This window comes from Kryptolebias marmoratus, linkage group LG17, assembly GCF_001649575.2.
Source record: "Kryptolebias marmoratus isolate JLee-2015 linkage group LG17, ASM164957v2, whole genome shotgun sequence".
Lineage (NCBI taxonomy): Eukaryota > Metazoa > Chordata > Actinopteri > Cyprinodontiformes > Rivulidae > Kryptolebias > Kryptolebias marmoratus.
The window spans coordinates 23,241,270-23,252,341 of record NC_051446.1 but is presented as its reverse complement, the minus strand read 5'-3'; the positions used below and the strand labels follow the sequence as shown (position 1 = coordinate 23,252,341).

The 11,072-nt window shown below is 40.5% G+C and overlaps 1 protein-coding gene across 3 annotated transcripts in view; it reads left to right on the top strand.

Annotated features, from left to right (window-relative positions):
- Positions 1–11,072, top strand: part of tanc2b (tetratricopeptide repeat, ankyrin repeat and coiled-coil containing 2b) — a 156,876-nt gene that overhangs the window by 33,685 nt on the left and 112,119 nt on the right. For all 3 annotated transcript variants that reach the window (XM_017436655.3, XM_037980644.1, XM_037980642.1), the window contains exon 2: positions 9,112–9,209. In XM_017436655.3, the coding sequence (XP_017292144.1) occupies positions 9,143–9,209 (67 nt within the window). In that variant the 5' untranslated portion in view covers positions 9,112–9,142. The remainder of the gene's footprint in view (positions 1–9,111; positions 9,210–11,072) is intronic.

Genomic DNA, 11,072 nt, shown 5'->3' with positions numbered 1-11,072 from the left:
ATATATATATATATATATATATATATGTATATAATAAACACTCCACTTGATAATCACTAGAATAAATAGTTTTCAATAATGGTGTGGAGAGGATGGCTGTAAGGGGAGAAGGGAGGCCAACAAAAAAAAAAAAGCTTTACATAACCAACTTATTCCTGTCTAATGCAATTAAACAAAGAGGTGTTGCCTAATAACTATGAGCTTAATAAGCTCTGCTCAGTGTGTCTTATAATAGGAATACAGGAAGAATAGCTTTTCACCTAAAAATGGCTTCTTTTTATGTAACAATGTGCTCTTTTTTTCCTGAAAGTCTTTCTTCTTCTAGCTGCACCATCAGAAGTCTTTGCAGCCGATTCCCGCAATGTTGCATTCATGTTGTTGTTCAGAGAAGCAACCAAACAGGAGGAAGTAGAGCTAATGTGGAACATTCATAACATAAAACCAGAGCTCTTAATGTCTGCAGGGAGGAAAAGAAAAAAAAAAAGAGGCTTTTTCATAAATCACTTACAAACGGCGCTGTCTGCCGTTAAACAGATTACGAAAAAGAGATGCTGCAGAACTTTAAAAAAAACAATGGTTACAGAGCTCAGAGAGGGAAAGAAAATACATGTCCTGATTTATTTCTCCTTAGTTTAGCTAAGGGAATTTTGTGCACCTGCCTGCATGGCTAACAGTATTTCATTCTTGTTATTTGGTCTTACCCAGAAATCCTTTTAAAATGGGAGCAAACAAAATGCATTAGCCTTCGTTTGGCTCTCACTGATGCTGATAGAGGCTGACGTGCTGTTTTATTTGCTTCCTTTGAATGGGTTTGAGCGACAGGGCCAACGAAGTCCTGGACGTAGGTTTCGTAATGAAACTCTGTGACAGTTGGCCCGTGTGGGAGGAGTTCTGTTTGGCCTTCACTACGTGGGTCGTGTTGGTGTCTCAGTACATCTCAACCTGGCCTGACCCACAACTTCTTCATCCCGTTCCCATAATATTAGCCGAAAAGGTCAGGAAAGCAATATCAGCCAAGGATGTATCAGTGAGCAGGAGCCTCTGTTAATGAGGAGTCCTTCTGGTTTGGGATTTACTTTGTCTTTTTAAACATGTGGTAAGAAAAGAGAGTTTCACAGATTCTTTGCGAGCTGACAGGACTGTGTTCGTTAAATGCCTACTTCCGGTTCTCCTCAGGAGAACGTGGACGGCTGAAAAACTAAAGACGCTATTTCCTGTCGTCCCTCAGAACTGGCTGAACTGATTAACTTGTGGAGCCATCCCGATTCAAGATGGCTGCCTCTTTAAAAAAAACAAAACGTGGCTATAACTCAGTCAGTTTTACAGATGTTGGTGTGGTGGTAGCTGAGACTGATCCTGAGATCTTTAAAAACTTAACTGTAAAAGTTTCTTTAAACTTTTTGGAGTCAGCTCGGTCTGTTAGCTGAATATCTCATGAACTACTGGACAGATTTGAATGAAACCTTCAGGAAATAATTATTGGATTTACCTCTACAACCGATTAACTCTTAGAGTCAGCTCAAAACAAGATGGTCCCCATTGTTTTGGTAAAAAATCTAGACATTTTAATGATTAAGGTTTTGTTTTTATGTGAATATAATGAGACAAAAACATGAAAAAAAATTATATAACTTGAATATTTTTGTTCAGAGTTGTGTACATAAACGTAGAGGAGAATTACAGCAAAAAATACTTTAAAAGAAACATTCAGAATTTGTTGTCTCTAAAAGTTATGATCCAAGATGGTTATGATGTCATCAATGTCATGACATGCAAATAGTAATTTTCATAAACTTTAGGTCAAACACAAGATTTCTCTCACTTACAGTATCCCTCTATTTCTTATCACTTATGAATTATTGTTGTGAAAATTATGATTTTTCGTAGACACATGGCACTAAGAGGGTTAAGCCTCTAATTTTGTCCACATCGTAAACATGGACGCTTCCCTGTGATGCAGATATCAGCAGCTCAGAACCACAGGGCAGAAATCTCGATTAATAATCGGTTGCAGGGCCGGAGTGAAACTTTGTTAGCAGGAACCTTAAGTGGCTTCTGCATTGCAACTCTCACCTTGTGAGCCGGGCCCCCGACACGTCCCCTTATTGATATCAGTTTGATTTATGGGGCCCCGCTGCCCTGGTCCTCCTCAGGCTGCAGACTGTGATTTATCCCTGTCTGATGCTGAAGGGTGAATGCTGCTGGAAAGATAAGAAGGGGGACTAAATTTGTTTCTTGGTTTTATTTTTTTTAAAATGTGAGTATACTCTCTCTTGGCTTTCCAGCTGCACCTTGGCAGGATGATGTTTGGTTTAATGAACTGGTCCATCCACTGCCCATCAAACTCGAAAAACAAAAACAAAACAAATCAGCAGATTGGGGACAATATTGTTTCCAAGACGCTGCTATCAGAAGATGAATACGAAGCTTTTCTGTGCCCTGGTTCTGATTTAAAGTCAGACATGTATATATTCTTGTCAGACTGACGGATTGTGCTGTAATTGCCTGAAGAAACCTGCATCCCTCAGGGCAGCGGCCATTTGTCTTTTAGTTTGTTGATGCTTCATTTATCTTGAGCTGCTCAGTGATTTTCACTCAGATGTCTTTGATGGGTGACTCCTAAATACCCGTTTATAAACAGATTCTTCTTCCAGCTTGGAGAATTAGAACTGGACCTTATTATCACCTGCCTCTGTGTTTGTGTCTGTTAGCAAAATATGTCATGAACCACTGGAACTCAGAAAAATAAACACTGGATGAACCTCTACAGCTGATTCATTGGTGGAGTCACCCCAGTTCAAGATGGCTACCTCAACTAATCCACATTAGCCAACATAAAAAAGGTTATAAGGGGGGACTTGGCACAAGTTGTGTAAACAACAGAAGCGCTATGGACAACGTTGGCCCTGTGTTGTTGCTTTTTTTTAAACTTATGGGGATTCTCCTGAGACTTCAGGAAGAGAGGCGCAGTGGAAGAAATGCTCTGGATGCCGCGATTGTTGCGCGGAGTAGGACAGCTGTTATCTGCCGGAGATTTCAGGCATTACAGCGCCTTCAGCTGGGGGACAGACGGCAGAAACGCTGCAGGGTAAGCTAACGCTGTTGTTTATATTCCTACCTTCGCTCTTTATGCTTGCATCTGGCCACACCCACGACCAATGAGTGAACAGGAGCTAAGCTTGCGCCGCCCACCCGGCTGGCCCTACTCCGAAGCAGGGACCGGCCTTGAAAAAATGCCGGTGGAAACGCGTGCAAAGCAAGTGGAGTAGAGTGGAGCCGGGACCTTTAAGAGCCGGTGAAAAAGGGGCATAAATGGCAGCAACTCATTTCTCAACATGTGAGAACATGTGTCTCAAACTCTGACATGAAATTAAAGGATCCTTCGAGGATCACTAGGCCTTTAATTCAAAATGCATTTTTTCACATCTCTAAAAGGTTTAGTTGCTTGAGATCCATTTCATTCTTCTTTGTGTTTGCTGTAGCTTCTGTTTTGAAGCTAATCACAGTGAGAGCACACCCCCCGGGAAGCGTGCATCCTCTCTAATTGTATCACTGTGTCTGCGGGGTTTCCTCTGAGATGAGTTTTAATTTAAAGGCGGTGGGTAACGCGAGACAAATCCCATCTGATGCCCTGTGACACTGGCCCCTGCCACCATTGGCCCCATTAAAGGAAACTTATTGATTGAAAATAAGCTTTGTAATGAATGGAGGGTCACAGCAGCTCTCAGACTCAGGAGGGTGTGTCTGCACCTGCTAGACTGGACTTCGTTGAATGTTTAAATAATACAGAAGGCTCAGCGATTAAAATTTAATATATGTGACACACTTGAACAAGAGGAACGACATTTTCTGCGAAGGAGTAGTGTGACTGCTGAGCGCCGAATGAATGAGCTGCTGAAATTCGTTGAACGAATGAACTGAGTCGTGTCATAAAACGAGCAGAACAGAAGCTAAAATGAGCAAAACTGTAACTAGAACCAAAATATATCAACAGTAAGTAAGTTGCATTTAACATAACTGTAGCTGAAAGCTAAAATGAGTAAAGCTTCAATTAGCAAAACTGTAGCTAAAAGCTAAAGCTAGTTAAACCATAGCTAAAAGTTCAAATTAGCAAAACAGTCGATAAAGTTATAATTAGCAAACCTGTAGATAAAATAAGCAGAATGGTAGCTAAAAGCTTAAACTAGCTGAACTGTAGCTCAAAGCTCAAATCAATAAAACAGTAGATGAAGTAAAAACAGGCAAACCCATCGATAAAAGCTAAATGTAGCAAAATCAGTGCTAAAAGCTAAACTTAGCCAAACTAATTTAAAAGCTAAAATTGGTAAAACTGCAGCTAAAAACTGAAAGGAGCATAAAAACACAAAAGAAAAGAGCACGTTTGTTGAAGTAGATTTTAAAGAGAACAGTTGTTTTCGAAGGACTTGAAAATATGAGGTAAAGGTAAATTAAAAGTTACAAATATTAAAAGTCACGGCACATCATCTCCAATCGAGCCAAATGTTCTGATTAAAGGTTACTATAGCACAAAGTGGGCAGAAAGAGTTTCTTCCAAAAAACTTATGGAAGAAACAATAAACAGGACAACAAGTTAATCCTCCAATAAAGCTAACTTTGTATTTTAAATGAAGTCAAACAGAAAGGCTCATTGAGACCCAGCTTGGAGCCCTTTTTTTTGAGACGGGATTACAGATATACCAAGCTGCGTGTTCCTGCACGTTTCATTTCTCACGATAACAAACAAGTGTGCTGTTTCGGTGCGAGCAGAGCTGTCGGAAACTGCTCATGCAAGGCCGGTGAATGCACCTTTAGGTGGGTTTTAACACCCTGGGGGGGGCGATCCTGAGATGGGCCGCATCCGCTTACGCACATGACTGGATCTGTGCGAGGCATGCTGCTTCCTGGCGTCTCTTCGCAGAGGCCGGTACATGGGGTCAGAGAGAGTGGGAACGGGCGACACCTTCAAATGAAACGTTACTGGATGTGGATGCAGTTTTTTATCTGAGTGCTTGTCTCGTCCTTTCTGATTTCCTCCTTAAACTGCTGCTTGGCTGCACATACGGGATCACTTTCACTCGAACCCATGCAGCCGTCTTTGTTTTATCTGTTCCTTTCACTGTGAGGACGAGCTGACTGACTTACAGCGGGTGTTTACTCAGTGAGTCATGGCTTTTTAAGATTTCCAGTTAGTATTATGGCAGCTTGACTTGTGGCCTGCAGGCTAACCAAACCAGTCGTAATAAGCTGTTTGCTTCTCATATCTTAGACTGAACGGATGTAGCAGCGAGTTCATGTCCCTGCAGAGGAGCACACATCTGAACAGGTCTGTTGCCTGTTTTACTCACCTGTGTCCTGTAACAGAAAGGCACAGAATCTATATTAAAAAGGGCTTTTTAGGCGAAGGGACAGGTCTGCTTGTTAAATAGCATTCCTCTAATTTTGACTATAAACTCTCAGCTTGCACAGGTGATCTCTTTGTTGATGATACTGATACTGGACTAATTATCGTCCGCTGGTGAAGGTGGTAATGGTTTTGCCTGTATATGTCTGTGTGTGTTCGTTTGTCTGTAGCATTAGTAAAATATCTCATGATGAATTCTAATGAAACTATCAGGAAGTAATCATTGGATGTACATCAGTCAGTCTAATTCAAGACGACCATCACAGCCAACACAAAAATGGATTTAAGGTAGTCAGCGTTACAGATATTCAGTTAAATTTGTTGTGTATTAACTGAGTCATCCTCTTCACATACTTTAAGTGCTAATGTATCATTCCTATTTTCACGAGAAAACGTCAAACAAGGGATTAAAGTTTGGTGGTGATCCGGTCGAAGTTCAGGGTCAAAGGTCAACATCACAGCTGACCCTGTGCTCTAACTCTGCAACATTGTAATGTAGGAATGTCAAACTGCACAGCTGGACTCCTCGTGGGTCGAGGGTGATCACTGTTGATTTCAGGTTTCGTAGGGTCAAAGGTTAAAGGTCACAGGTGACCCCTCTGTTAAAAACTCGTCTCTCCTCCTACATATAACCCTTTAGTTTCCGGTCGTGTCTGTTGGTTTGTTTGTCTGATCAGGTAGAAACTAAAGAACAGATCTGGATGAAATGTTCAGGAAAAACAACAGATTAAATTCTGGTTCTGATCCAGATTAGGATCCGGATCGTACTATTTGAGCTCTCTGCCTGTTTCTGGTTGCGTTCGTTTTCCTCAGACTTCCATTTAATGTCGAATCAGATTTTCTACGTTTATTATATACAATCAGTCCCAAAGTTAAGGCTTAAAACCCTGAGCTCATTCATAAAAACACAAATCTCCATCAGTTTACCGTCTCCTCCTGTTTCCTCTGTGAAACAGAAAGTGACATTTGTTTGAGACTTCAGCATGTAATCTGCTGCGATGTCTGACTAATTCACAGCAACAATCAGCGACTCTTGGGACGAAACAGTGCCACGGTCTTTGTTTCGACTGCCTCCAAGATGAATAAATTCAAAGAAAAAAAGTCAAAATGTAAAAATAGTTTCAGGAGCTCTTCTGGTTCTTTTTAAGCAAACAGAAAATGAAGAGATTTGAGCTTTATGGTCTCCTTTTGGGATTTTTGGTCCTTTTTGGTGAATATTCTGATTTCCAGTCCCTTTCTGTCATCTTTTGCGCTGTAGTTTATTGAGTTAAAACTTGGTGTGGTAGTAGCTGAGCGTCCTCCACAACACACACTCTGAGCGCTGCACATTCACAAGCTCTGTTTGTCTGTTAGCGAAAAAACCGCTAACAAGATTTTAACGAAACTCTCAAAAAATGACAATTAAAATTTTTTTCAAAAGTGGCTAAAACTCAGCCAACTTTCCAGATGTCGAGCTAAAGTTTGGCGTGGTAGTAGCTGACAGCCGCCCTCAACATTTACTCGTCTCTTCCCATCATGAAATGATCTTAGTTCGACACCCTGGCATGAAAGGCGGCGGGCGATATGCATTCCTCCAAGGATTGCTTCTTTCGGCTCCAGTCTAGTTTGGACTGTTTATCTGAAACTCTTAAACTGGTGAAAAGCAGACGTGTTTTAAAGGAGTCTTCGTCACAGTTTGTGACACTCAGAAACACCTAAATGTGTAAAACTCTGAAAGGCAGCAGCGTTTGGTCTCTGGTAGCAAAGCGGGACAATGATTTTCTTCATCAGTGAAGCCAGGGTCGGATGTTTTATTGCTGGAACGTATTGAACAGTCATGTCCCCCACGCTGTTAGTATCATCCTGGGAGCCTTTTCAGCCTTTTCAGGGTCAGCTGAGTGTCGTAACTGCACAGAGAGGAGGGAGGTAGCACGACATTCAGAAAGGCTTTTCATCCCTTCCTGTTTTTGTGTTTTTATTTATCTCTTTTTTTTGTTTGTTTGTTTGTTTGTTTGGGTCCCCAGCTGGAGCTCGTCTTTAGGCCTGAGCCGAGTCACTTCCATCTAACGGAGAACATCTGCTGCCATGCTTGTTACGACAACATGCATCAGAAATACGCGAGTCGGTGTGGGAGGGCGTGAGGGTGAAGGGCGGACGGCAGAAAAGGAATCCAGCAGGCACAGAGGAGATGGTGTCATGGATTAGGGTTTAACTTTGAACCAGATTGAATCTAATTTGCTCCTGTTTTCATGCAGACTTTAGCCAGCAGAGGGCAATGGCTAATTGTTGTAATTGTTACTGATTTCAAACAAATTCCTAGAGCTTAAAGATTGGACTCTTGTTTTTGAGTGAGCTCTGGGCTTGATGCATTTCTCTGCAAAACAGACAAATCTACACCTGCACATCCCAGCCTTACATCTGTTTAAATGAGAAAGTTTTAGATGACTATTTGATTTCATTTGTTAGGATTATTGTTCTAAAGGTGGAATTGGCCCAAAGCATCTGTTAAAAGTCAGCAGGTTCTTAATGAGACCAATCAGAGGAAACAAATAACAGTTAAACAAGACAAGAAAACATCATACAGAATAAGGCAGACTGTCATGAATAAAACTGAACGGAGAGGGGAATAAGGAGATGAATTTACTTTTACATCATTTTAAATTATCTTGAAAGTTGTAGATATTTGTGAGTAAATAGCGGGTAACTAACTAAAAGTTAGTTAGTAGAAGTAGCTGTGCTTTTGGTAATTTTGTTGTTATTATAAACAAGCAAACCAACAAAATTAAATGATAATCTGCAAATTAGCAATAAAACATGCAAAGGAAAGAAGAGTAAACCGTAGAACAAATAAAAAGAAACACAAAAAGCTTTTTTTTTGTTTTTAGAAGTTATTTTTCCCCTTTTCATTTTTTCAAGTAAGATGATTATTCCTCGAGGAATAAGAAAAATCTATAAATCCATCTGTCCATCTGTCCATCCATCCGTCCATCCGTCCATCCATCCATCCATAATATGAATAGTAATAATAATAAAAATGCAGTTTATAAAATAAGTTTGAAAACTCCAAACTGCTCTCCAGAAATCTCAGTTTAATCAGATCTTGTCCAAATCAGCGCCGTCATAAATGAACTTATTAAAGCTAATTTTAACAAAGATCTAATTTTTATTCTATCTAATAAATATTACACTTCAACCCTTTATTTGAGCAAATTTAACTGGAGGGTTTTATTTAACTTTTTTTTACATCCTCTTTCTTTTTATCTCATTCTAGTTTTGAAATAAGCAGGAACGTTTCGGTGCCAGCTTTCTCAGCTTTCAGGTCTCATTTTTCATCTAACGGTCACCTCGACCGCAGCGTGTTTACAAAATATAATAAAGTCTGGGGGGTTCGTTTGTTCCCCGAGAGTTGTAAAACCACTTGTACTTCCTTCCATTCTTCTCTAATTACAAGGAGGCATTTGATCTCTCACTTTGATGGCGGAGATAAGATTAAGCATTCATGAATGGGATTTTCCCTGCTTCAGTTTTCTGATACATAGAGCCCATTAACTCCTTTTGAAGCTCCTGTTTTTCTCTCCCATCTTGAGCCGAAGCTTTGCAGTGCTCCCTGATAAATGCTTTTAAACTAATGAATTCCTTTGTTAACACAGTTAGTCGGATTTCCTGGCAGACAGCCTGTTCTAGTATCCTCAGAAAGATTAATATGTATTTTTTTCCCCCTCTCCTTTCAGATTTTTTCGTCGTCGCTCGTCCGCTGCAGGCATGTTTAGGAACAGCTTGAAGATGCTGCTGACGGGGGGGAAGGCCAACCGCAAGAGTCGCGGCAGCGGTGAGTTTGTCTCGTGATTCGAGCCACGAATGATGATGCATCTGCCCCTCAGCAGAACGAGGGGAAGGATTTATTTCAGGAAACAGGTCTGTGTCGCTCAGAGGAGGAAATATAGTTGCTTTTAAAAATCACGGCATAAATATCTTTAATCCAAAGTGCAGTTAGGAAAAAGAAACTTAAATTTATGAATTTTGAGACTGCATTTCCTGTCTTAAAGCTGCTTTTTCTTAAGATGTTTCTGTCTTTTTGAGTAATCGCAGACTAGTTCCACAAGTTTAAGTATCGATGCATCATATTACTGTACAGAAATATTATCATCAGTCATATTTATGAATAGAAAAAGGATTTTGTTTCCAGTCTTCCATGTTGAACATGTCACGACCTGACTCATGAGGTCATGACAAAACAAAAGGGGACTCACCGAGTTTAAGCAAGTTTGTTTTTATTAAGCAACAAAAACTAAACTAATCAAAATATGACCTCTAATTACCAACCCAAACCAAGACAAATACCAAACTAATACAAGAAACAAGACCAACTAAACACAATGCTTCCAATCAGCAGCCACCTCCAGGCCACACCCACTTCACCTGAGGACAAACAAAGATCTGTTTGGGCTCAGAGTGAGTGTTGGGGATCAGTCTCAGCTACTACCACACCTAATTTTAGGTCAATATCTATAAAACTGATGAAGTTTTAGCCATTTTTGGGGTTCGCTAATGTCAGTTATCTGCAGCAGCCACCTTAAAGCTGATCAGTTGTAGATTATAATGATGACTTTCTATAAGTGTCGTCAAAATTCATCCTGTTCTTTGTTGGATGTTTACAGACGCAGCCATAAACGTTCTCAGTCCGGCTTTGCCTCAAGGCAGCGGGCGATAATTAAGTGTCGGGGCAGGAGTGTGTTTAAATGTGTGATACTAGATACAGATGTTACAGTGCAGGAGACAGATTGTAAGAACAGCTTTTTGTCTGCTGGGATGAATGAATTCCCTGCAAGATGATATCAAAACACTGGAGGGTACGACGGTTACGCTCCGCTGATTGGTCTCCTCCCCACTTCACACATACTGTAAACACACATCAACACTAAAGGCAGAGGGGAATACTGTGTGTCTGTCAGCAGCCTTACGGAGAAGAACATCCCCTAAAATGAAGCGACAGATGAATCCTCTGTGTGTGAATGACTCAGCAAGCAGCTGGTGTGGCCATCACTGTATCCTAAAAGAGAAAAATGACTCCTTTCAACAACTGTTTTATTGTATTTTCCACCCATTTTGTGTGTGCAATATGCTTGCCTGTTAGCAAAATATCTCCTGAACCACTCCACTGGTGGAGGTCATTTAAAGCTTTAAGAAGAATAAAGTGTTACGCTGTGACTGTCAGTGTCGCAGCCTGGTAGCGAGTTGGGAGGGTGTGTAGGCCCTCTGAAACCCTGAAAACAAACATTTTAGCTTCCAGGAAGAAGCAAAAGCTTCGTCCATCTTTATTAGGGTCGATGTCCACAGTTCTTACTCTGAGCGCTAATAGACTGCACAAGAAACTTTGAAAAAGATAATTTAATCAGTCCCTCTAAAATTTCGCGGGCATTTTTTGTGATTGTTGCAGCTAAAATGCCTGATTTCGCGGGGCATTTTCCTAAAAGTTGCGATGAAAAGTTGGAATTTTTTTTTTTTTACTAAAATCAATAAAAACTATAACTTTTAATATATAAACCAAAAATACTTCCTAGTTTTGTAAGATAGTTAACAACAAACATTGACATTCTCAAAAGGTGCTTTATTTGAGAACTTTGAGAGCTTCTAAACTGACATTCATGAGCATTTCTGGATTGTCCCTGGTCTGCAGCTCTCCTCACATGTT